The 27,681-nt window shown below is 36.4% G+C and overlaps 1 protein-coding gene and 1 pseudogene across 7 annotated transcripts in view; one reads left to right on the top strand and one right to left on the bottom strand.

Annotated features, from left to right (window-relative positions):
- The window catches only part of ATXN2 (ataxin 2), a 100,031-nt gene that overhangs the window by 20,943 nt on the left and 51,407 nt on the right, over positions 1-27,681 (bottom strand). For 4 of the 7 annotated variants that reach the window (XM_043901836.1, XM_043901840.1, XM_043901838.1 and 1 more), the window contains exons 8-18: positions 26,956-27,153; positions 25,334-25,512; positions 23,254-23,463; positions 20,683-20,865; positions 17,930-18,127; positions 17,197-17,304; positions 16,836-16,906; positions 8,911-9,212; positions 5,924-5,987; positions 5,161-5,313; positions 4,263-4,329 (exon numbers count right to left, since the gene is read on the bottom strand). In XM_043901836.1, the coding sequence (XP_043757771.1) occupies positions 4,263-4,329; positions 5,161-5,313; positions 5,924-5,987; positions 8,911-9,212; positions 16,836-16,906; positions 17,197-17,304; positions 17,930-18,127; positions 20,683-20,865; positions 23,254-23,463; positions 25,334-25,512; positions 26,956-27,153 (1,733 nt within the window). The remainder of the gene's footprint in view (positions 1-4,262; positions 4,330-5,160; positions 5,314-5,923; positions 5,988-8,910; positions 9,213-16,835; positions 16,907-17,196; positions 17,305-17,929; positions 18,128-20,682; positions 20,866-23,253; positions 23,464-25,333; positions 25,513-26,955; positions 27,154-27,681) is intronic. The other 3 variants (XM_043901837.1, XM_043901839.1, XM_043901842.1) reach the window with 2 other exon arrangements.
- On the top strand, positions 3,572-19,019 carry LOC122693894 (annotated as a pseudogene).

Genomic DNA, 27,681 nt, shown 5'->3' with positions numbered 1-27,681 from the left:
GTACCAGATTTGCTCCACATAATCAACAGCAAATGATAGAAATGAAGCTAGGTTATTTCAAAGGTTAGACTGTAAAACAAACTGTGGCTTCCATTTAGGTTGTTTCTCATTATGGGAAAAGCCAGTTGCCATTTTATGACCAGAACCATCCTAACAACAGCTCTGAATCTGGAAGCAGATCCACCAGCCCCAGGTAGATAACTCCTGCTCTAGGCGACATCGCTTTGCAACTGCTTAAGAGACTCTAAGGAAGAACCACCTAGTTAAGAGTGTCCTGGATTGCTGACATTCAGAAACCATGTGAAATAAAATGTTTGCTGTTTTAGGCAGCTAAATTTTGTGATAATTTGTTAAAAGATATTATTAATGCAATAGCAATGAGCATACCCAACGACCAGAAAATGGTTTCTAAATACTATTTCCCAGCAAAGAGAATGAGGGTTGCTTGCAGGATTACTGATCCAGGTCTAGTGTTAGATTAGCCTGAGACATCTTATTCATAGCAGAAAGGAAGTTATCAGAGACAAATGAGTAGTACCAAAAGGAGACAGGAGCCAATGTAAAGCGATTATCATTGATCAAAAATGGGACGAGACAAGTGGAAAAAAAAAAATTTTTTTTAATTGAAATACAATGAATATATATAAAATTATACAAGAATATATATAAGATATAATATATATGATATAATATATATATTATATAAGAATATATAAAATTATAAATGTATTCATAACTTTTCTGTACAAACTATTTCAAGATACCCAAACAGCCCTGGTTAAAAAGAAGTCCCTTACTGAATGGTTCTAGCTAGTAAGTGTAGAAGCAATGCTAGAAATTCAGAAATCACTGTTTTCAAACTCCTAAATAAAGTGATTTCCAAAGTATGGTCCTGTACCAACAGGATCACTGGGGAATTGTGTTTTTGTTTTTTTAATAAATTGCACTAGAAAAGTAAATTCTCAGGCTATGTCCCAAATCTACTGAACTGGAAATTCTGGGGATAGGGCCAAGCAATTGATGGTGTTTTTTTTTTAAAACAAACTCTCCAAGTGATTCTAATGTACACTAGAATTTGAGAACCACAGCCCTAATGAAAGGGCTTCTCAGACGGCGCTAGTGATAAAAAGCCCACCTGCCAATAAAGGAGACCTAAGAACTGCAGGTTCGATCCCCAGGTCAGGAAGATTCCCTGGAGGAGGCCATGGCAACCCACTCCAGTATCTTGCCTGGAAAATACCATGGACAGAGGAGCCTGGAGGGCTATAGTCCATAGCGTCACAAAGAGTTGGACAGGACAGCACAGAGCCCTAATGAAAAGATGCAGTTAAGTATCAATCATCAATAAATAAGATGACAGACTTGACAGAAACTTTACAATTGGAGAGGGGAGGATCACTTGAGCCTTTAATAAATCTTACCATAATTCAAAGTAGGACCAGATACTGTACCTCTTAAATGATCCAACATAGAGCACTCACAAATATCTATCAAGTATTCTTATCTCTTCCCATAAAAGTTACACCTGAATGTAATCAATGACATCACAAGAAGAGACAAATCTAGAATATATGATATACTATGTAACAATTGATTTCTGTCACAAAGCAACAGCAGGGGTAAAAATAGGGGAAAACAGAGACATGTAACAAATGTTAATAATGTGAAGATCTTATTTTGATCCACACTCAAAACAAACCAACTGTAAAAATATATTCCTATCTCAATCAGGGTAATCTGATCATGATGGTTATTAGATGATAAAAGGGAACTGGTTTATTTTTATAAAATGTGTTAACAGCCCTCTGGCTACCTAATAAAAATATCCATATTTTTAATATGATACACACAAAGTGTGTAGAAATGAAACAGCAGGCCCTCAGAATAAGATTAACCCTCTAACAAGATAACTTTGATCTAAGGTAGAATTCTTCCAATAGGTTCCCGTGTTCTAAAGGAAAGACAACGGATATCATATATTCTGCTTTTTGGCTGCTTTCTGAGACTTGCCAGATCTCAGTTCCCAGGCCAGGGACTGAACCCAGGCCCGAAAGCGCCAAGTCCTAACTAAGCAATGGACCGCCAGGGAATTTCCCCTCATACATGTTTTTTTAAAAACAGAATTTTATGCATTAGTATACTGTATTGGTGTTTATCTTTCTGGCTTACTTCACTCTGTATAATGGGCTACTTTCATCCATCTCATTAGAACTGATTCAAATGTATTCTTTTTAATGGCTGAGTAATATTCCATTGTGTATATGTACCACAGCTTTCTTATCCATTTGTCTGCTGATGGGCATCTAGGTTGCTTCCATGTCCTGGCTATTATAAACAGTGCTGCGATGAATACTACAGTATACTAATGCATATATATGGAATTTAAAAAGATGGTAACGATAACTCTATATGCAGGACAGAAAGAGACACAGATGTATAGAACAGACTTTTGGACTCTGTGGGAGAAGGCAAGGGTGGAATGATCTGAGAGAATAGCATTGAAACATGTATATTATCAAGTGTGAAACAGATTGCCAGGCCAGGTTGGATGCATGAGACAAGTGCTCAGGGCTGGTGCACTGGGACGATCCAGAGGGATGGAATGGGGAGGGAGGTGGAAGGGGGGATCAGGATGGGGAATACATGAAAATCCATGGCTGATTCATGTCAATGTATGGCAAAAAACCACTACAATACTGTAAAATAATTAGCCTCCAACTAATAAAAATAAATGAGAAAAAACAAACAAAAAACCCCCCAGAATTTTAATTACTAATACACACAAAACTGCAATTGCTTCAAACACTGAGGAAAGCTTATTAATTTAAGAAGTGAAATTTTTTAAAGTTATCAAATGATCCAACAGTCCCACTCTTGGGCATATATCTGAGGAAAAGTCTAATTCAAAAAGATACATGTACCCCAATGTTCACTGCAGCATTTTATTAGGAAGGAAAACTACTACCTACCTATCTGCCATGCCATGTGCATGGCATGTGGAATCTTAGTTCCCCAACCAGGGACTGAACCCAGAGCCATGGTAGTGAAAGCACAAGTTTTAAACCAACGGACAGCCAGGAAGTCTCAGAAGTAACTTAAATTTAAATGTCCATGAACAGATGGAAAAACAGTGTTTTGATAAAGAGTGAATGGATAAAGAAAATGTGATACATATGCAATTGAATACTAATCAGCTATAAAAAAGAATGAAATAATGCTATTTGTGGCAACATGGATGAATCTAGAGATTATCATACTAACAGTGAAGTCAGAGAAGGGCATTTATGATATCACGTAGGAGTGTCTAACATACGACACAAATGAACTTGTCTATAAAACAAACAGATTGAGGCAGAAAACAAACTACTGAAGAGGAAAGTGGTAGGAGAGTGGTGGAGATGGCAGAATAAATTAGGGGCCTGGGACTGGCAGATACAAACTACTATATATTAAATAGACAAACAACAATGCCCTACTATATAGCATAGGGAACTAAAGTCAGTCTCTTGCAATAAACTATAATGGGAAAAAAAAAGTGAAATTTTTGTGATGGAGGTAATTACTGGGCACTGAGAAGTGACTTTATTATACAAACCATTCTACTTTCTATTCTCAATAAAATGATAGAAATGACTGCTCTTAATTACCTAAATGGCAAAAGGGGGAACCTTTTAATGTTTTTCAGCATTAAAATATTTCCTTTTAAGTATGTTTTTTTTTTCAGTGAAGGCTCTTCTGCACAAACACAGAGTACTAGATCATGCAACACTCTCATTTTAAAGATGAGGAAACATTTCTCTAATAGCATTTTGACAATTTCTGAAGTAAGCCATCTCTGCTCACAAAGAAATTTTAAATTTGGGGGGGAAATTACATATTATATAAGAATGTGATGTATGGCAAAAACCACTACAATATTATAAAGTAATTAGCCTCCAACTAATAAAAATAAATGAAAAAAAAAAGAATGTGAGCAAACAGTTAATCCAACAAACCATCTTTACAAATTCAACATTGAATATTTCAAAATTCAATTATTTTTTGTGAAGAGGATCTTGAAATTCACAACTCATGAGTATTTCTCCTCCCGTTTTTGTTCATAAAAATCCATTTAAAGACCTGATGTAATGTTGAACTTCCAAAAGTCAATGAAGTTTTATGAAAAGTCAAAACTGAACCACAGATATTTACTCATTATTAAATGAGTTCTTCATTCATACAGCATGCAGACTACAAGCAAACACAGGCAGGATTATTCTCACCTTTACCTGCTCTATATGTCTTGGCTTGATTGACTGGCATGGGCGTCATAGGTATAGGATATAGAGGCTTAAGGAAATAAAAAGAAAATGAAGATTAAGCTCTCAAGATATTGGGAATGTCTCTTACCACTCTCTCCTAGTTGTATATTGCTAGAGAGCTAGCTCTCGTTTCCTGATTCTTTTTTTTTCCCCCTGATTCTTAATAGTCATTAAAAAGATAAAATCACACTCATAGCTAAAAGGACAAATCCCAAATTACATTAAATCTAAATCATCTTTCCGAGCAGAAAACATTTTCATATTTGGGTCCTTAACATACCACACTGCATGCCTTCACTTTTTAGAGAAAAATTGGGGGGGTGGGGTGGAGGGGGGAACGAGGGTGACTCACCACTCAGCATGGGGGATTTTAGTTCCCCGTGTGTGTGCTCAGTTACGTCTTGACTCTTTGCAACCCCACGGACTGCAGCCTGCCAGGCTCCTCTGTACATGGGGATTCTCCAGGCAAGAATACTGGAGTGGGTTGCCATATCCTCCTCCAGGGGATCTTCCCAACCCAGGGATTGAACCCTGGTCTCCCTCATTGCAGGAGGATTTTTTACCATCTGAGCCACCAGGGAAGCACCTTAGTTCCCCGACCAGGGATCAAACCCAGGCCCCTTGCAGAGGAAGCACAGAGTCCTAACCAATGGACCCCCAGGGAAGTGTCATGGATCCACTTTTTTTTTTTTTTGAAACTGCGTAAAGAATTTTATTTGTGAGCAAAACATGTTAGGATCCACTTTTAAATATCGCTGTTATACCATCAATGCAAGTCACTGCACACCTACAGAATACTTGGTGTCAAACATAAATAACTTACAGAGGGTAAATGAACAAGTCAAATTCCATGACTTACTTGCACGCCTGGGCTCACGGGGACCGGATACATCATATTTGGTGCAAAACAAACAGGCTGAGTATACACTGGAGTTGGCTGCTGATGACCCACCATAGATGGGCTAGGTTGTGCTTGAGGACGAGGTGAAGTTGGGGTGGTAGAAGGCTTTGGCTACAAAAACAAAAATCAACTATCTTAAGGTGAAAAGGTAACTATTACTATAATCTGAGGACTGGTTTCCCCCATCTTTCTCAGTTTTACTCACTGTTAATTAGTATCTCTTAATGAAAGTTATCTCAGAGACAATAAACCTGCAAGCATTTCAAATTAAGAAAAAGAAATACTTGGTAGAAAGTTAATGTAAATGTTGTATCAATTAATCAGCAATGCTATTAAAAATAGCAGTGATGATCTTTAAGAAATGGAAAAAAGTTTTTAAAAATTAAAAAATAAACATATCTTTCAAAGTCAGTAAAATAGTAACAGTATATCTATGAACCTGAGAGCCTAGCAGGCCAACCACCTTCAAATTCTGAGTCAGAAAGATTAAAAAATTTGCCTCAGACCACATTATTAATTGATGACAAAACTAGGATTTTTTCTTATGGTTCAAAAATATACATTAATTACCACATAAGAAAAAGGAACTTTAACTAGAAGTTGTTTCAGCACACTGTAACTGAATTTAGATGGCAGGTATGGGAAAAGAAGTATTACTACTACTACTATTTTTTTTTTGTTTTAAAGAGACTAGATTTACTTCAAAGAGAGAGAAACTTACCTGAGAAAAGGAACGAGGGTTGAACTCCTTTGCATTGGGATTCAACGTTGATTTCCTCACTTGCCTACACCAGAAAAAAATAAAGGCCAGTGAAATCTGCATGGAACTTATGCTACTATAGTCTTTTATACCTGACAGTTTTTTAAAAACTGCTAAACTTAAGTAATTCTCACTAGAAGATCATTCTCTTTCTTAAAATACACATATATATACTTCCCACTGCTTAATCTGATAATTATTAGTAAAAAAAGGACAATTTTTTAAAAAGTGAAATATGCAAAGCTTCTCTCAAAAGCAACCAACAAAAACAACCTGAAGACAGTTCAGTTCAGTCGCTCAGTCGTGTCCGACTCTTTGCAACCCCATGAATCGCAGCACGCCAGGCCTCCCTGTCCATCACCAACTCCCGGAGTTTACTCAAACTCATGCCCATCAAGTCGGTGATGCCATCCAGCCATCTCATCCTCTGTCGTCCCCTTCTCCTCTTGCCCCCAATCCCTGCCAGCATCGGGGTCTTTTCCAAGGAGTCAACTCTTCGCATGAGGTGGCCAAAGTATTGGAGTTTCAGCTTCAGCATCAGTCCTTCCAATGAACACCCAGGACTGATCTCCTTTAGGATGGACTGGTTGGATGGATCTCCTTGCTGTCCAAGGGACTCTCCAGAGTCTTTTCCAACACCACAGTTCAAAAGCATCAATTTTTCGGCACTCAGCTTTCTTTATAGTCCAACTCTCACATCCATACATGACCACTGGAAAAACCATAGCCTTGACCAGACGGACCTTTGTTGGCAAAGTAATATCTCTGCTTTTTAATATGCTATCTAGGTTGGTCATAACTTTCCTTCCAAGGAGTAAGCATCTTTTAATTTCATGGCTGCAATCACCATCTGCAGTGATTCTGAAGCCCCCCAAAATAAAGTCTGACACTGTTTCCACTGTCTCCCCATCTATTTCCCATGAGGTGATGGGACCAGATGCCATGATCTTAGTTTTCGTTAAGCGTTAAGCCAACTTCTTCACTCTCCTCTTTCACTTTCATCAAGAGGCTCTTTAGTTCCTCTTCACTTTCTGCCATAAGGGTGGTGTCATCTGCATATCTGAGGTTATTGATATTTCTCCCGGCAATCTTGATTCCAGCTTGTGCTTCTTCCAGCCCAGCGTTTCTCATGATGTACTCTGCATATAAGTTAAATAAGCAGGGTGACAATATATAGCCTTGACGTACTCCTTTTCCTATTTGGAACCAGTCTGTTATTCCATGTCCAGTTCTAACTGTTGCTTCCTGACCTGCATACAGGTTTCTCAAGAGACAGGTCAGGTAGTCTGGTATTCCCATTTCCTTCAGAATTTTCCAGTTTATTGTGATCCACACAGTCAAAGGCTTTGGCACAGTCAATAAAGCAGAAATAGATGTTTTTCCGGAACTCTCTTGCTTTTTCAGTGATCCAGCGGATATTGGCAATTTGATCTCTGTTTCCTCTGCCTTTTCTAAAACCAGCTTGAACATCCATAAGTTCACAGTTCACGTATTGCTAAAGCCTGGCTTGGAGGATTTTGAGCATTACCTTACTAGCGTGTGAGATGAGTGCAATTGTGCGGTAATTTGAGCATTCTTTGGGATTGCCTTTCTTAGGGAATGGAATGAAAACTGACCTGTTGAGTGTAACACTTTCACAGCATCATCTCTCAGGATTTGAAATACCTCAACTGGAATTCCATCACCTCTACTAGCTTTGTTCGTAGTGATGCTTTCTAAGGCCCACTTGACTTCACATTCCAGGATGTCTGGCTCTAGGTCAGTGATCACACCATTGTGATTATCTGGGTGGTGAAGATCTTTTTTGTACAGTTCTTCTGTGTATACTTGCCACCTCTTCTTAATATCTTCTGCTTCTGTTAGGTTCATACCATTTCTGTCCTTTATTGAGTCCATTTTTGCACGAAATGTTCCCTTGGTATCTCTAATTTTCTTGAAGAGATCTCTAGTCTTTCCCATTCTGTTGTTTTCCTCTATTTCTTTGCACTGATCGCTGAGGAAGGCTTTCTTCTCTCTCCTGGCTATTCTTTGGAACTCTGCATTCAAATGGGAATATCTTTTCTTTTTTCCTTTGCTTTTCGCTTCTCTTCGTTTCACAGCTATTTGTAAGGCCTCCTCAGACAACCATTTTGCCTTTTTGCATTTCTTTTCCATGGGGATGGTCTTGATCCCTGTCTCCTGTACAATGTCACGAACCTCCGTCCATAGTTCATCAGGCATTCTGTCCATCAGATCTAGTCCCTTAAATCTATTTCTCACTTCCACTGTATAGTCCTTATAAACTATATTTAAAAGCAATCCTTAATATATCAAGTCTCTAGCATGTAGTAATTTTTTTCTGTGACAATGTTTCCTATACAAAGTATCTTAGGAAAAATCATGCCTGTAATAAAAACTTTTGCCTCAAATCAAGAATAACTGCTCCCTGACATATCAACAAGCTACATTCCAAAAGTTCATCTGTAACAGCATTGTAGGGAATGCAGAACAAATCAGTCAATAGTGGTGTGATTAGATTCTAAGATTGGCCCACAAAAGCCCCACTTAGTTGATAAGGGGCACCAGAATTTTCTCTCTTCTTGGCAGTGGCAGTTCTTAGCTCTGGCAGCACAGCAAGGAGGTGGGTACTGACTAGCATACAGGGGATATCAGTCCCAAAGCCAGTAATTTTTCAACTCCCTGTACATTTATAAATTAGCCATTCTTAATTTATGCAGTTTGTTTTTATTTTTTGCCAAAGGATGGAAAACCATGGGAGGAAGGAAGACGAGTATAGGGTGCAATGACTTAACTGACTTAAAATGTCATTTGTTGAGACCAGTTTTATTTAAGTTGAGGGCTACATATAAAGCAGTCTAAAAGTCGAGATAAATTCTGGAGTTGGAAGGTCTTGGACACCTTAAGGAAAAGTTAAGCAAAAGGGTGTGCTAAATTCCAGGTTTACTCACTCAGCTGCGTCTTTCTTCTCCTCTTTATCTTCTTTCTCTTGTTTACATCCTGGACTGGAAGTCTGAACCCCTTGGGATGTGACCTCAGGTCCCCTCTTGTGCTCCGTGTTACTGAGGACTGAAGGGGAAATGCTGGGGCTGCTCGGCTTGCTGCTGCCACTGGTGCAGTTGCTGCTATTTTCAATGAAAGAATCCTTAGCATTTGGTTCAATTTTGTCTTTGATCAAATCTCTTGATTTTTCTCCCTCTCTATTTTTGTTTAGCAGCTGATCCATAGATTCAGAAGTAGAACTTGGCTGTAACTAAATAAAGGAAATAATTATACTTAAATATTTTAAATAACTCTAGTAATCATTTTTTCCCATGAGCACAAACTAGTATTTGTACACATGAAATATTCTGAGTAATACTTTGTTCATACTTTATGAGTAATGTTTTCATTATAAGACAACAATAATGAAATGTCTATACAACCTAACTATGGTCATGTAAGCACTCAAATGTCCTAGCCTGAAAACTTTTTACTGAGTGCATACCATGTGTCAGAAATTATGTGTGCTGGGAATGGAAATATAAAATAGTTCCTATGCTCCCAAAGCTTTCCATCTGGATGAGATCAGACACTAACCAACTAGGGTAAATGGGGATTCCAGAGGAAAAAGCAACTCATGGAAAAGAGAAGGCTTCTCAATGAAAATGTCATCTAAAGTGTCAAAGATATTGGGGGTTTGGGGAGAGTTTCGAAAAGGGAGTAATACACTAAGTAAAAGAAAAGAAACTTCATGTTTAAAGACCCAAAGGAAAGGGAGAAGATGGCCCTGTGTGAAATAGAAAAGTACTGGTAACTGGAGCAAGAATGGACACAAAGTGAGTCAAGAAACAATAAACTCACCCAAGAGGAATAAGATGATAAAAGGACTTGAAAGCTATGCTCGGGATTCTAGCTTTTAATTCTCAGGATAATGAGAATTCAATGAAGAATTTTAAGCAAGATTTACAGTTCACAAAGATGAGCATAGTAGCCCTGTGGAAAATGAACTGGAGGAAGCCGAATAAGGGTGTAGAGAGAGACTGTTATGCAGGCTGGACTAAGACCTAGGCTTGACCAGAGAAGTGGTGGGTTGGAAATTCTGAAGTAAGTGGATTCAGAGGGAGACCTGACTAGACATGCAGGTCAGTTAAGGCTTTATAACCTATAAGGTATAGGAAACCACAAAACAGAAGCACCAACAAGAAGAGCAGAAGACAAACATGTTAGTAACATAAGTGATGGGGTTTTTAAGTTTGCAGACCAGAAGCAAGCAATGCTACTACTATCTGATAATGACTTAAGACGCCCCACTCCATAGAAGAAAGAAAACAGGGATAGCTGAAAGGAAAGAGAAGGAAAAGGGCATCATTAGGCATCAACGGTGGAAATGAGAATAAATCCAAGCAAGAGTCCAAGGCAGTAAGAATAAGCTAAAGAGCAACTGCACAGGAAAAGAGGCTGCAAGACTACAGAGGGACAAACTATCTCTTGAGCCTCAAGAAAGGCAGACCAACGTCAAAATCTCACTACTGGGAGCCTTGGTGTCCTGGCAAGCAGTACCACACACCTCAGGGACTTCTCAAGTTTCACTGCATCACCAATATAGTTATAGAGCCTCAAGTAGTTGAGGGCAGAAAGTGATAACAACATTTGGACACAGTCAGAATTTAAGTCACAATATAGGTACTTAATGTTTTGCAGAGGCTATACATGTAACAAATCCAACTGTGTACTACATAAAACTTCAAATATTTGTCAGAAGGGTCTTTAAACAAGGCAAAATTACAGCTTTTAACGTTGCTATTCATATGATGGCAAACATACTTAATCACTAAGGGTTGGACATTGTTCTAAACTATTTACAAATTCATTCATTTAGACATTATAACAGCCCTATTTGATGTACGTATTATTAGCTCAATCTTATAAATGAGGAAAATACACAATTCACACTTTTGAACATTCTCTGTACTTCCTACCTGCAGTATACTAAACAAAAAAAACCCCTGAAACTTTTTATTTTTTTAAAAATTGAACTGCTTTCCTTTTATTGAGAAATAATACACATATAACATCATATTTAGTTTCAGGTGTACACCACAGTGATTCAATATACATATGTATCGCCAAATGATCACAATGCCTAGCTAACGGACATTATTACCACAATTACAGATTTTTTAAAATGGTGGGAACTGTCTACTCTCTTAGCAACTTTCAAATACATAATATAGTATTATTGAATATAGTCACCATGCTGTATACTACCTCTCCAAGACTTTACAATAACTGGAAGTTTGTACCTTTCAACCACCCTCATTCACTTTGCTGCACCCACTGCCTCTGGCAACCACCAATCTGTGTTGGTTAGGCTGGGTTTTCTTTTTTCTTTCTTTTTTAAAAGATTCCACATGAAAGTGAGTACAACATTTGAACCCTCTGTCTGACTTACTTCACCTGGCATAATGCCCTCAAGGGCCATTCATGTTGTCAAAAATGGCAGCTTTCCTTCTTTTTTATGGTTGAATAGGAATTCCATTGTGTGTACACACACACGTCTGTTTATGTATACATGCAGTTATTTTTGGAGTTAGTGTTATCATTTCCTTTGGATAAATAGCCAGAAGTGGAACAGTCGGATCATATGATAGCTCCATTTTTAATTTTTTGAGGAACCTTAATATTGTTTTCCATAGTGGCTGTACCAATTTACCCAGCAATAGTGCACAGAGGTTCCCTTTCCTCCATATCCTGACCAGAACCTGTTATTTCTTGCGTTTTGTTTTTGAGAAAAGCCACTCTAACAGGTATGAGACATCTCACTGGATTTTACATTTCCTTAATAATTAGTAATGGTGACCACCTTTTCATGGACTTGTCGGCCACCTTCTTTGGAAAAACGTCTATTTAGATCCTTTGCTCATTTTTGGATTGTACTTTTGCTATTTAAGTGGTATGAGTTCTCTTGTTTTAGATATTAACCCCATATAAGATATGTAACTCACAAATAATTTCCCCATTTGGTAGTTCCCTTTAATTTTGCTGATGGCTTCTTTTGCTCTGCAGAAGTCTTTTAGTCTGATGTAGTCCCAGCTATTTACTTTTGCTTCCGTTGCCTCTGTTTCTGCTACAAATCAGAAAATCACCGCCAAGGCCAATGTCAAGAAGCTCACAACTGATGTTTTCTTCTAGGAATTTTACAGTTTCAGATCTTACTTTCACATGTTTAATTCATTTTGAGCTGATTTTGTGTATGGTGTAAGACAGTGGTTTTGAATATATTCCCTTCTTTTGAATATATCTGTTTATAGTTTTCCCAAAACCATTAAAAAGACTATTTTCCTCAGTATATTCTTGGCTTCTTATCATAAATTGAGTTTATTTCCTGACTCTCTCTTTTTCATCAATCTGTTTCTGTTTTTATGTTAATAACATACTGTTTAGACTACTACATCTTTGCAATATAGTTTGAAATCCGAGAGCGTGATACTTCTGGCTTGTTTTTTCTCGAGATTGCTTTGGTTATTCAGGGTCTTTTGTGGTTCCATACAAATTCTACTTTTGTGTTATTTCTGTGAAAAAAAAAAAACCCATTGGAATTTTGATAGGATTGCACTGAATCTGCAGATTGCTTTGGACAATGGGTATTTTATGGGAAAACTAAAATTCTTATCTGACTCAGAAAAAAACCCCATGGTTCGCCAGTATAACTTTGCTTTGTCTATATTTTGGTAATAATTAATATTTACTGAGTATATACTATGAGTCAAGAACGGTATCAAAACAGTTTATAGGCAATATCTCATTAATTCTCACAAGAACACTATGAAGTAGGTTCTACAATTATCCCATTTGGGCTCAGGGGAATCTAGATAACACGCCTCAATGTTGTACTGAAGACAAGATATAAACATAGATCATATACTTATCTCCAAAATCCACACCATTAAGCTATAACAGATTGAATTACTAGCAATTCTTTTACACAAATAAAGCTATCAACACCCTGCACAGAGCTATATTAGAGCTTCTTGATGGCTCTCTAAGCAGGGGGACACCAAAACTGCAGGATACTCCTATTTCTGTCTGAGTGAAAGACCACAGGTTTTGTGAATCATCATAGTTTACGGCCATGTGCACACCATGAGAGTGGTTATGATGATTCATTCATTGAACACTGCAGTACACAGAATGCATTAGCTACTGTCCAAACCACTGCTGGAGGATGAAACACACAGATGGTTAGCCCTTTCTTTTACTAGCCATGTGACATGGGGGTAAATTACTTAATTTATCTTTGCCTCAGTTTCCTGATATACACATTTCAGAAACACACAGAACCCGCTTCAAAGTGATGACAATAAAAGATTTATTACATAAGCTCTTTGAACAGTCTCTGATACATAGGAAATAATATTTAAACTAATAACATTCCTTTATCTAAAGATAATTATAAAGCCCATCCTCAAACATTCTTTTACAATCATTTCTTTGCTTTCTAGTCTTCATTTACAGATCAGAGAGTTATTTATAAGAGACTTAATAATGCTTTTGAATTTTCAGGTCCCCCAAAATATTGGTAAGTCCCAAAGAAATAAGTTCTAAAGCTGCAACTACACAGAACTTTAAAGAGTCAAGTGTTAAAGGTTTACAGAAAGTTGTGACCTGATAATATGAAGAGCCAAAATGTTTCCTATTAAATGAAGAAATGATAAACTTTAAAAAATACACTAACACTAATATAGATGATATGGCACTGGCAAAAAGGACAGACATATACAGATCTATGCAGGAAAAGTGAGTATAATTGTACACTCCCACCTTTGTGGTTAAATGATTTTCAGCAAAGATGCAAAGTCAGTTCAATTCAATCCAATTCAATGTCTTTTCAAAAGATGGTGCTGGGACAAGTGATATCCATTGGCAAAAGACTGAATCTGAAACCCTATCAACACTATGTTTTAAGAATCACTCAAAATATAAATTGGTGCAGCCACTATGGAGAACAGTATGGAGGGTCCTTTAAAAAAACCCAAAACTGAGTTACGATATGAACCAGCAATCCTACTCCTGGGTATATATCCAGAAAGATAAAAACTCTAACTCGAAAAGATATATATACCCCAGCGTTCAGCAGCAGCACTATTTACAATAACCGCGACACATAATCAACCTAGATATATACATCAACACATGAATGGATAAAGATGTGTGCTGTGTACACACACACAATCAGCTATAAAAAAAGAATATGTCATTTGTATTATTTGCAACATGGCTGGACTTAGAGATTATCATACTAACTGAAACGTTAGTAAGTCAGACAGAAAAAGGTAAACATATGACATGGAATCTAAAACAACGAGACAAACAAACATATATTACAGAAATAAACTCACAGAAAACAACTCATTGTTATAAAAGGGGAAGGGCGGGGATATATGAGGAGTTTGAGATTAATAGATACAACGCGACAAAAATGAAATACAAAAACAATATGGACCTACTGTATAGCACAGGGAACTACATTCAATATCAAGTAATAACCTACAATGGAAAAGAATCTGAAAAAGAATACACACACACATATAAATGAACCACTTTGCTATACACCTAAAACACTGTAAATCAGCTACACTTCAACTTAAAAAATTAACTCAAAATGGATCACAGCTCTAATTGACACTCATAGAAGAAAACAACAGTAAATCTTTATGACTATGGATAAGGCAACGGTTTATTAGATATGACAACAAAAGCACAAGGAACAGAAGAAAAAACAAGATGAATTGGACTTCATCAAAATTTATAAATTTTGTGCTTCAAGCATCAATATCAAGAAAGTGAACAGAGAACCCAAAGAAAGAGAAGAAGAAATTACAAACCCCACATTTGATGCAAGACTTGTACACAGAATAAACAGAGAACTTTTACAATAAAAAGATAACTCAACTTTTAAAATGGGCAAAGATCTAAATAAACATTTCTCCAAAGACATACAAATGAGCAATCAACATATATATAAAAAGATGCTCAATAGCATTAGCTATCAGAAAAATGCAAGTCAAAACCACAATCAAAACAACAAATAATAACAAATGTTGATAAAGATGTGGAGAAACAGGAACCCTCATATACTGCTGGTGGGAATGTAACACAGTGCAGTTGCTTTGGCGAAGAATCAAGTTTTCCTCAAAAGGTGAAGGACAGAGGTACCAGACAAAACAGAAATTCCACTCTTACGTATATACTCAGGAGAAGTGAAAACATATGGTCACACAAAAACTGTATACTAATATTCACAGCAGCATTATTCAGTATAGTCAAAAAGAACCCAAAGATGCATCAACTGATGATAAATGAATAAATAAAACATGATCTATCCACACAATGGAATATTATTCATAAAAGTATTGAAGTACTGACATAGGCTACATGGACAAATCTTGAAAACATGATGGTAAGTGAAAAAGCAACTCACAAAAGGCCATTTACTGCATGGTTCCATGCATATGAAACGCCCAGAAGAGGCAACCCATGAAAAGTAGATCAGTGGTTACTGGGGGGTGCGGGCACGGGAGGGGGCAGAAGTGTTTGAAAGCAAATGAGCGCTGACTTCTAAGGGCTCAAGTGATGGTTGTATAAACTGTGTGAACATACTAAAACCCACTAAACTGTATACTTTAAATGGATAAATTGTATGATATACAAACTCTACTTTAATAAAACTGTTAAAAAAGTACTATCTCATATACTTCAAAGTAAAAATATTTCTTTCCTTCATAACGTAATAAATTCATGCAAGCATACTATAAGAAGAGAATGAAGGAGTGACTGTAAAAAAAAAAAATACTGACGAAATAAAAGTAAATGGGCAAGGACATAACATTTATATCAAACTGAAGATTAAACAAAATGATACCATCTGTGGTTTAGGGATGTATTCACATGCAGTGTAAAGAACTGCAAGGAAAGAAACCCTTCACTAGGCAGGAGATGCACCTGAGGAGGGCAACTACACAGGAGACTGTTGTTGGAATGCTTGACATTATCAAGCTGGTGGTGGGCATCTGGGCATTCAGTCATTTTTTTCTTTGTATTGTGTCCATGCATTAACTACAGCTTAAAAAATTAAATTCAAAACTTTTAAGAGCATTAAAGTAGAATAGATAAATGTGTTAAAGTATGAAGTAATATTTAAATTTAATATTTTGAATGGTGCCGATAAGTCAGGAAGGACACTACTGGCAAAAACTTAAATTTTTACGAAGCTAGAACACAGGCTAGGAAAAGGCTGGTTTTGCCCTTGATCCATTCAACTTTTATCAGCCTCTGAAAAAAATAAAAGGCTGAATCAGATTTTTCCCCATTAAGGTGATTTTCAGGATGATTTCTTGATTTGGTCTCAAAATATACCTTGACATTCACAGTATGTTATAGTAAATGCTAGGCAAAAGAATGAACAGTCATCCAGGAGAGATCAGATCCAGCAAGTCTTTAGAGAAATGATACTGTAGAAAGATGTCTATCACAATCCATTTGTGCACGAGTGTAAGTCTACAAACAGGATCCAATACATCTTCTACTTGTCACATCAGATAATGCCTTAGCCTTGTTCTACTGTCATAAAATAATATAACCAAATGAGTATCAAATAATAACTTATGTTATGTTGACTTCCAACATCAGAAGTACATTCTCTTTCATTTAGTATCTGTTGTTCTTTTCAAATCTCATGATTTTAATTACCTCACTTAAAGCATAGGCAAAGACAACTATGAGAATATTTAGCTTTCTATAAACATTGTTTGATTATTCTGGGTGTATATATAATGCATTTTTTAGTACATTAAAAATTTTTTAATTCTAATTCATTAGTCAATACAATACTTACCCTAAAATCATTCTTAAATTTCTTTAAATCATCAATCTGTTTTCTATGTTCAGAAACAATTGGTGATATACCTGCAAAATTAAGGAAGTGTTAGATCTAAAAGAATTTTAAACTAAAGATTAGAAATAAATCTGGATCTAACTTAAAATTCTTTTAGGATAGGATGCTAGAAATGAAAATAAATTCTACTATTAAAATAATTAAAAACCCAATATATTAATTATAGATTTTGACATATTAAATTACACATTTAAATATGTACAATCCTAGGAAAAAGTACTGACTAAAAAATACTCAATACTGGGCATGAGATTAAGACATATTCTCTCTCCTATTTCTAAAGACTTTTTAAAGCTCTAACCTTTATTTTCAGCTTTTGAGAAGCTGGATGATGTCTCACTGGGCTTCATATTTTCTTTATTCCCTGCAGGAGAGTTTTGCCTCTGATCTTGAAGCCTGGAATCTTTAGCTAGAAAATGATATTTTACAAAAACTCCAAGTTAGATAAAAGCTATAAAAGTAAAATGAGAAAATATTCTACAATTTTGATTCTATGTTTTTACAAAAGGACATGTCCATTTAAATAGAGGCTTTCCAACTCTGCAGACATATGAAACATGAACATACTTATATTGATATTTACTACCCAGGAAACTATCTTAACAACACACATTGAAGAATAACATGAAATTAGTAGTATGACTTAAACAACCAACTTCATTTACATAAAATTTTAAATGTGCCCTCAAATACACTGTTATTCTTGTTTAGTCGCTCAGTCATGTCTGACTCTTTTGGGACCCCATGGACCCCAGCCTGCCAGGTTCCTCCATCCAAGGGATTCTTCAGGCAAGAATACTGAAGTGGGTTGCCATTTCCTTCTCCAGGGTATCTTCCCGATCCAGGGATCGAACCCATATCTCCTGCACTGACAGACGGGTTCGTTACTACTGAGCTACTAGGAAGTCACCCTCAAATACATACCTAAGAATAAAACAACAGAGACATTTTTCGTAAACTGTTAAACCTCTAACACACAACTTTGTTAGACAAAACAAAAGACACTGTGGATCTGGAAGCCCTTTCTTACATACCCTCAAGAGATGGGGTGACAGCTCTGTTGGATGCAGGACTGGCAGGTGTAGGAGATGCAGCTGGTACAGGCATAGCAGCAGCTTCAGCTGGGATAATACCAGCTTGGGGAGAAGCAAGAACTGGCCCACTAGGAGTATTTCCAATACTATTCTGTCTGGGAGACCTGGGTCTGTGAGTTTTAGGGGATAATCTTGGAACTACAAGAAAGAGAAAAGTTACCCATTATATTCTCAAGCTAAACGTCATTTCTTCAAAACAGTGTCTCTGAAGATCTAGGTAAAATAGTTCTAACTGACCTCCTCCCCCAATTACTCTTTATCCCATCATTCTGTTTTCTTTTCCAAAGTCTCAGGAATAGAGGTGATGATGGAGACAACAAATATCTCAAAAATGAAAGCAATTATTACTAATATCTATGTCCAATAGTAGTTTTCTAACTAAATGTGTTAATTTTAAAACATTAGGTATTTTATCCTTTTCCGGTAAGCAGCCTGAGCTGACCCCTAAAAATGGTGCGCTATTCACTCAACCCAGAAAACCCCACAAAATCATGCAAATCAAGAGGTTCAAATCTTCATGTTCACTTTAAGAACACTCATGAAACTGCCCAGGCCATAAAGGGTATGCATATCCGAAAAGCCACCAAGTATCTGAAGGATGTAACTTAAAAGAAGCAATGTGTGCCATCCCGTCATTACAACGGTGGAGTTGGTAGGTGTGCACAGGCCAAACAGTGGGCTGGATGCAGGGTCGGTGGCCCAAAAAGAGTTCTGAATTTTTACTACACATGCTCAAAAATGCAGAGAGTAATGCTGAAGTTAAGGGCTTAGATGTAGATTTTCTGGTCACTGAGCACATCCAAGTGAACAAAGCCCCCAAGATGCGGCGCAGCACTTACAGAGCTCACGGTAGGATCAACCCCTACATGAGTTCTCCCTGCCACACTGAGATGATCCTTACCGACAAAGAACAGATTGTTCCTGAACCAGAAGAGGAAGTTGCACAGAAGAAAAAGATATCCCAGAAAAAACTGAAGAAACAAAAACTTATGGCCCGGGAATAAATGCCGCAGAAAATAAATGCAAATAAGTAAAAAAAAAAAAAAATAAATAAAACAAAGTATTTTAAATGAATTTAGAAACTGGATTTCTAAGGCAGGAAAAAGGCAACTTTTGAGGATAAAAATAACAACACTCTCTACTAAAAAGTGAGACTGTCTCTTTAAAGTAGGCAGGTGTTGGGGGGATGCCTAAGAAATAGACTTCTTTGTTCCTCCTTCAAATAATAAACTCAAACATCTTTTAGCAGTTTGCAGCCAATCCTATATACTCCTTCTTAACACATCAAAATCCATCTTGCAGTAACTAAGGAAATGGGGAATTCACTTTAGCTGAGAGAGATAACCCAAGGTGGGGTTTGTATTTTAATGACTTCGAAATAAGTATCTAAAAGGTTTCATATTTCATTACAAACCTATTCAGATTCCAAACATCTAGAGAAAATGGTTCAATTTATTTCACTTTAGTGGTTCTTTACTTTTTTATGTCAAAAGGATCATGGAAGAAAGTATTATTTAACAACTATCTATTTTCTAATTAGTGTAGAGTAAACCTCTCACACCATTCTGTGCATATCTCTTCACAACTGTAAAACTGTGATTTTACTCTTTCACTTCTATAATGCTGTTACTTTCAAAATTCATTTCCGGATCATCTGAGTAATGTCAAACAATGATACAATGAAAAAATAAATATTTTAGAAATTCTATTTTTTGCTAATTATTTCCTTGTAATTGAAGACCAAAGAAGAAAATAGAAAATTCAAAGGAATTTACAGTAAACTTAAACCTAAAATTATACATGAAGGTGAGCAATGTGTATCAACTAAAGATATTTAATGGAGTTGGGTATATTTTTGTTTAAGCTTAAAGATTTTTTTCTTTTAAAAGTCCCATGCATTGATTAACATAGTTTATGGCCAAAAAAACACAATCATTACATGCTCAAACTCTAGTTATCATGGAAGCAATACATTAAGTAGCAAAAGCAGTTTTAACTTAATTCTAAGATCCTGTCAAAGTATATTTTTTACACTTTCATAGCTTCCATCAGCACATTCTTTGGGCTAATCACATAAAATTTGGGCTCCTGTGTTTGTTATTCTTTAAAAGTGAAACATGGTCAGGAATTAGTGCCATATATAGATACTAAAGAAACCCACAGGACCTAGGCCCAGAATATTGCCTGGCATAAAGCAGGATACCAACAAAAACGTATGGAGAGAATGGGGGGTGGGAGGAAGAAATACATAGCACTGTAAGTCCAAAATATTAATAACTGTTCGTGAAAGAATCAATAAACAAGGCTGCTAAGAAGACATGAAATATGATTCCGCCAAATGTTGTTATGTACTATATTTGCCTTCCATTTGAGTGGAACTTTATAAAACTATAAAGTATATTCATATTTATGAACCCCATATGAATCTCACCTAAAACCAGAGAATAGACTAGGGAAAAATTACTTTACTCACTGAGAAAACTGAAATTCAAGATGATCACATGATTTGCCCTTAACATACGGTGAATAACTGGTAGAGCCCAAAATAAAAACAGTTTTCTCAATTCCTGGTTACTCCACTATTTTTTATATACATAGACTTCCTCACATAGAGCTCAAGCTCAGCCCTTTTCACATCCAGTAGAATAACAAAATGAACACTGTTATTATGCTCCAAGCCAAGTGTCACCTACCTCCACTGACCACTGATGACCATGTGCCCCCTGCAGGACTTGTCCTTGCTGTTGGAGGAGCAGCTGCTTCACTTGGTGGGGTATGGGATACAAATTCTAGGCCACTGGAAATGGAACCCCTCCCAGCAGAAACTCTGTGATTTCGAGGGTGTCGCTGGGCCTTTGGGGACATCCTTGGAGGCCCTGAGAAAGGAACAGTGAACATCACATAAATGCCACAATGTCCATCAGTACAACTTTTCTGCTAAATACACACAGCCCATTCTTTCTCTTTCCCTTCCTCCCTTTCCCTCACAACACTCACACATACACACATTCTCCCACTTTCTCTTTCCTTCCTTCTTGGTTTAAAAAAGAAGAAAGTAAGCACCATATTTTTTGCCATATTTTTTCAGAGTTATCTTGTGGAATGCCATAAAATTTTATAAATAAATTTTATTTTGTTCCCTTTTATTTTTTAAAAAAGGGAAGGATGCAGTTGGTGATAAGAAATCAAATAAGATGTCACAGCTCTTCAAGGATCTTAGCAATTTGTTTAATCTATATCCATTATTTGTAGGTATATAAAAATAAGTATAACAAAATGTTAATAGAAGTTATAGCTATATGATGAAATAAAATTTTAACATACACTTTTAGCTTTCTCCCTCAAATTTGCTGTATTACTTCTAAGACTAGGAAAAAAATTATTAAACAAAAAACTACTTTGATACACCTTTGTAGTAGTTAAAAAAAAACCAGTCCTCACCTGTAGAGTGTCTCAGACTAAACAGGCTGTGAACTGAAAATTCTACAGCTAAGGCATTGGCTTGTATACTAGAGTAATTTACATCTGGGGAGGAAATTTGCACTATATGAATCATCAAAATCCCACATCAATCAACAATTCTGCCACATTAGTGATTTCTGTTTATAAAGAAGTCTACTATGCATTGAAGCAAAACTGTCAGGTGCAAACAGTGAATACAATGACTCTTACAACAGAAACCTGGCACTGGGAACACTTGGCAAACTCATTCTTGATACCAAAGCCAATGCTCCTCACCCTCTTTCTTTTTTTTTTGCCCATGCTATGTTGGCGTGTGTCGAACCTGTACCCCCTGCAGTGGAAACCAGTCTTAACCACTGGGCCATCAGGGAAGTCCCTTACCAAACTCTTTAGGATGTCATATTAATTTGTGTCCTCAGTAGGAATACAATCATGAGCACAGTCTTACAAAGAGTGTTAATATTATATTAATTTTTAACTGGAGACATAATTTATATTGAAGATGAGTTAAGAACTGGGTATTTAAATATCTATACATATTTTTTACATCCTTTTACAGGAAAAGACCAAGAAAGATGGCTGACACAGCTCAATGAAATCAAACTAACTTTAATAAAGTTAAGTCTTTGGCAACATGTGAAATACTTAGAGAAAGAAAACTTATTCTAAACACAGAAAACCATTATATTTCATAGTTTTATTTCAAGGTTCACATTTTAAAAATGCTTCAGTGTCACCTAACTACATGACTAGAAAACACTAATTCAAATTAGTTAAAAAGAAAAACTGAATAATGTAGCCTCCCTGAACATGCAAAAGGTAAATGTGAATCTGTACATCTAACAGTGGTGAACAAGCTCACATTCACTACTGACTTTTATCTAACACATTCTCATGATATGAACATCACTTACACAAACAACAGACCACAACAAAATATGTCAACAGAATTTAACTTCTCATTTACAGGCCACCATCATAGGCACTTGAGTTAGGAAGTCACCTTGAAAATCAGCGTAACATGTTGCTCAAGGTTAGCTGCTTCATTCAAGATCACATGACCTCGCTGCCTGGATGGCAACAATTTATTAAAAAGCAGCCAATACAGTTTTCTCCAGGGAAGCATTTTCTGCCAGAAACCTGTATTAGTCTCAATATAAGCAATATCAACTGTAATTAATTACAATGAATGAGAATTACAGGATTTTATTCTTTTGACAGGGTAAACAAAAACAAAAAACCCCTAAAGATTCATATATTGTTTTCTACAATAACAATTTTATCTCAGATTAAGAATTTCCTCTAAAGACTTTCACTACAAAATATTACAAAACGAATTAAAAAAAAAATCCCAAACACAAAATCAATCTCTATTTTGTAATTTAGGGGTAAACACACCAAGGCAGCCATATGCAATGTCCCTCTCAAAAGGACCACTAAACCACCACTCCTACCTAAGGTCAACAGGCAGATTCACTAGTATAAAGAAGGTTCACTGTTTACCATTAACCACTGTATACACTGTAAAGTGGGAGGGAGAAGGCCCTGGGCTGTAAAAAAGCATCATTACCAGGCAGAGACAAACCCCCATTCTCACAATTCAGGATAGTTCATAGCTTCACACAGCATTTATCAAATTTCTAATAAACAAAAGGTTAATAGAAATAGTTTTAATAAACTAAAGTTAAAACACAGAAATTATAGGTTATTAAATAATGAAGAGGAAACTATTTTGTAATTATAAACTCACATAGGAGTTAAACAAAGACAAACAAAAACATGAACAAATTGTGGTATTGTACCTTCTGAAGACATGCGTTTAGGCATAGTAGAGACAGGAGCTGGAGAACCATGAGCAGAGGGGTGAGACGGGGGTCTGGATGGCCGCGAGGGGGGCCTGGAGGGCGGCCGTGTAGGGGTGGCTGCCCGAGGTGGAAGAGAGTTGGGACCTGACTGGTAGCGAGAAGGTGGGCGAGAGGAAGGAGATGGGCAAGGCGATGGCCAGGGAACACCTGACAGAACAAATGATATGAAGGAAAGTATAAAAACTAAAGAAAAAAATGAGGGAAAAAAGTAAACAGAAAAAAAAGTAAAATGACAAAAATGATTTCTTGTACATTTTAACCCTTTGAGGACAGTCATTTGATTTGTGATAAGTTTTAGCATAACTTAACTGACATAAATTCACATTTTACTTTAACCTCCTTAAAATTAAGTCTGTTTAAATGAATACACGTTCCCAAAGGGTTAATTAGGATCTACACATACTGTTGAAGAAGACAGTTAAGACTTTGCCTATTCACCTGCTTCTGTAACTGTTTTTTTGAAAATCAATTGCTAAAAGGAGAATAACATACACTAGGTAATTTCACAGAATAAATCACAAAACTCAGGAATAAGATTATTTATTATTTAAAGTTTTAGCTTTTGAAACAACAGCTATTATAATCCCATTAAAAATGCTAGTTTCTTAAAACTGGTTTTCACCTAGTCTATACTTGAATATAAGAGGTTGAGTTTGAAATCACATCAAGCAGGTACATTTAAGTAGAACATTACTTCTACTAATTTCCAGAGTCACAGGAGTGACAGATTAATATTCACTGCCTTTTCAAAAAACTTATTTTAACCTTATCAAATTAGAAAAAGAAGGGGGATCTTCTAAATAACTTATGCAGTTAAACATTTACTTAAGAGACTGCTTAATAAACAATCCAACTACAAAGCAGTCATCACCAAATAAACTGCCATTGAGGGATATGCACAGGTCAAAATACAGCTAACATGTAACATGACATCACTTACCTTAATCTTAGGAAACAGTCCAGGTCTCCTCTCCATAGGGTTCCACACACTTGAGTATCATACATTTCCCAGCCCCTTTCAGGTTTTTTACTTTGAAAATTCTGTTCATAAACAACTAAAATTCTTTACTCAGTGAGCAAAGAAATTTCACCCCAATACAAAGTATAGAAAATACTCAAGAGTGTTCATTTGGAGAGGAATTCTGGAGAAAGATTCAATGAAAACAAATGAAATTGGAAACTTAAGTGTTCTCTATTTGTCTAACTTTCCAAACTTAAATACCTAAAATTGAACGCCCACTGTTCGCCCCAGGTTAGTATCTAATACACCATCAATATTTTAATTACCACAGTTCCATACAGTCTATGGTACTGCTGTTTCCAGTATCCCTGGACTTGTATGAGAGAGCCATGACCCATGAGCCATATTTAACCTAGATTTGGAGGGAGAATAGAAAAAAAAAAATCTTCCTACTAAAGATGCAAGTTTGCGTATTTTAGTTAAGCTAAACTACAATATCTGCCTTTGTATTGAGTTTTTATTTTTTTAAGCACTTTTTCCCCACCATTTTCACATGACTGTTGGCCATGTCTTGTACTGCAAGGTACCTCAAATCCTCTTGAAGTAAGCAGGATATAAATATATAAACAAACAGTTCATAAAAATGAATTTATATTAACCACTGAGCATGTCACACAGATTTGGATTTTCCATGTAAACTATGTCTGAATATTTTATCGTCCAATGTTTTTAAAATTGAGAACCTACCCAGTTTCCAATTTCTTTATATGTGGAGTGTTTTTTTTTGCCAAGTGAATGTCTTTGGTTAAATTTAGCACTTTATCTTAATACATGAGTATTTCAACATGTTAAATTCTGTATATGCCAATAACATACTAAATTTTACAATTTTACTAATTTGATATCCACAAAGGCAAATTTTAAATATTTACTGAAAACTACTCCACAGAAATCATTAAAAGGTATGCATCCTTTTATCAACTATGTAAAACTGTAAATATTCAGAAAATTATATATTTGATCAATGAGATTGACAAATTTGGTCAAAATACTTGCCTCCATTAACTACTCTTTGGTCTGAACCAGAATTCGGGTTGAAATCTGAAGTGTGAGAGGTGGATCTTGGTGGCATGGAGCCCGATCCAGGCTGGCCCATACGCGGTGAATTCTGTCGCCCACTTCCCCAGGATATGACTTCTCTATTTCTTTGTCCAGGAGGAATATATTTATTTTCCCTGGAAATGAGAGATCCTCTAAATCATTTTATCCTAATAGATACCAGACCAATGAAACATATCTAAAAGCAATTTAGGCAGAAGGGAATGCTTGTTAGTAAAAGGTTAAACAAACCAAACGGGCTCATTTCCAGATACCCTTATTCTTCCGTTTTACTCTAAGCTCTAGGTCTGGCCTTTCTTTTCCCTCAGATTTTCCCCCTAAGGACAAAATAAAACAAACATGTATTCATTCATTCTTGTCCTACTTGATTTCTTTATGGCTGTTTCTATCAATCATCATCTGTCTTCTTGAAACTCTTCTTCCTTGGTTTTCTCTGCAATCTCTTCTCTTGGTGGCTGTTCATTAGTTTTTCATGGTTTTCACATCGATTCCCCCAAATCCACAGTCAGCCTCACAGTCTCAGTATCTCTCACTGAACACTTTAATTCAAATCACGATTCCTAAACTGCAAGTGCCTTTAAGACAGAATGTGTATCTTATTCTACCAGGCATGTAGCAGGTGGTTCTCACAACACATATTTCTGAATAAATTCATGAAAGATCTGTGAGCCCCTTGAATGCAATAAATTGCACAAATGGACTATCTCCCTTCAAGCTTGCTTGGTGTTTTCTGTCTCCAATACCGGTGCAACCACCAATCTGCTTGGTTATCAAATAAACTCGGGATCACCCCTGGTTTTTCTAATCTTTCTATCACTGGTCCTGGTCTCATTCTCACACTTGAACTATTTCAATACAATAACTGGCCTCTATATCTCAGCCAGTTCTCAGTGTCACCAGAGTTGGTTCACCCCATACCCTGCCTACAAGGTGCTCTTTACATGACACACACAAAGCCTCACTCCCTTGGTTCCTATCACCAGCTACTAACACTGCAATGTCAACATACACCCTGTATTCCAGACATACGAAACAACAAGGTTTTCCCTGAATTGGACAAGTTCTTTCACCTGTCTTCACCATGCAAGGAATTCTTGTTTTATGCTTCTTTGAGTGACAGACAGACCTACTATCCTATCACAAAACATCACCTCATCTGTTAGGTATACTCTGATCCCACAAGGTTACGCTCGTTCCTTTTCATTTGCATATTCCTAGTACTCTGATCACACCTCTAATCTAGGAAATCATACTGAACTGTAATTATGTTATATGCACCCCCCTCCCCCAACCTGTTCACTTTTCTTTAACAAGCTCTTCCAGACCTTGGCTTGCTCGTCACTGTATATCCACCACTTGGCTCCACGGAGGTGATGTTCAAAAGCTATTTTCCAAGATTACTATAATCTTTTCACTAACAAAACCTGAAAGCAACTCCATTTGCATTCTCTACCTAAGCTAAGTTAAAGGAAGATGAAATATAATAATAATAATACACCTTCTCACACAGACCTTGAGTTGTGTATCCAAAATACTGCATCATGATTTCCTTTAAATACCTAGTGTTTATGTTGTGGCCCTCACGTTCACTGGAATTTCTCTGAACTGCTGTGTATTTTTCTTCTTCACTCCTATCATCATTTTCCAGGGCCACCCGGGCTTTATACTGGGCACTTGATTCAATTTCTTCTGCTAACTGGTTTGCCCTTGCTTCTCGTTTTAAAAATTCTTCTGAGTTATCCCTTTCTAAGGGCACCCTGGAACAAATGAAAAGAAAAAGCAAAGTGTGCATTTTAAAGTAACAGTTTACATATCTGTCACAATCAACTATTGAGACATTTAGTTTAAAATGCTGGTAAAAACTATAAAACAGCTATAGTCATCTACTTATAAATCAAAATTTGAATTTTCTTGTTACTTTTTCCTTAGAGTAATGTAACATTTCCAAAACTGGTTAAATCACCTATTTCCCCATAACCTCTGCATTTGTCATTTTAGTTTTTACAGTGCAAAAATAAAACAAAATTTATTTATAACAAAAAAAATCAGAGTATAAATAAGCTACATTTAATCCCTATTTTAATGGGAATTTATCAGTGTAAGAAGTAACAATAATTTAGTCACATAATTGTTTAACTTAAAATCCAACAGAGGACTTCACTGGTGGTCCAGTGGCTAAGACTCCATGCTCCCAATGCAGGAGGCCTGGGTTCGATCCCTGGTCAGGGAACTAGATCCCAAGGGCTGCAACTAAGACCTTGAGCAGCCAAATGAATAAATTTTAA

The sequence above is a fragment of the Cervus elaphus genome, chromosome 5, assembly GCF_910594005.1.
Source record: "Cervus elaphus chromosome 5, mCerEla1.1, whole genome shotgun sequence".
Lineage (NCBI taxonomy): Eukaryota > Metazoa > Chordata > Mammalia > Artiodactyla > Cervidae > Cervus > Cervus elaphus.
Note: the sequence above shows the minus strand (reverse complement) of the source record. Positions and strands in the feature narration are given on the sequence as shown.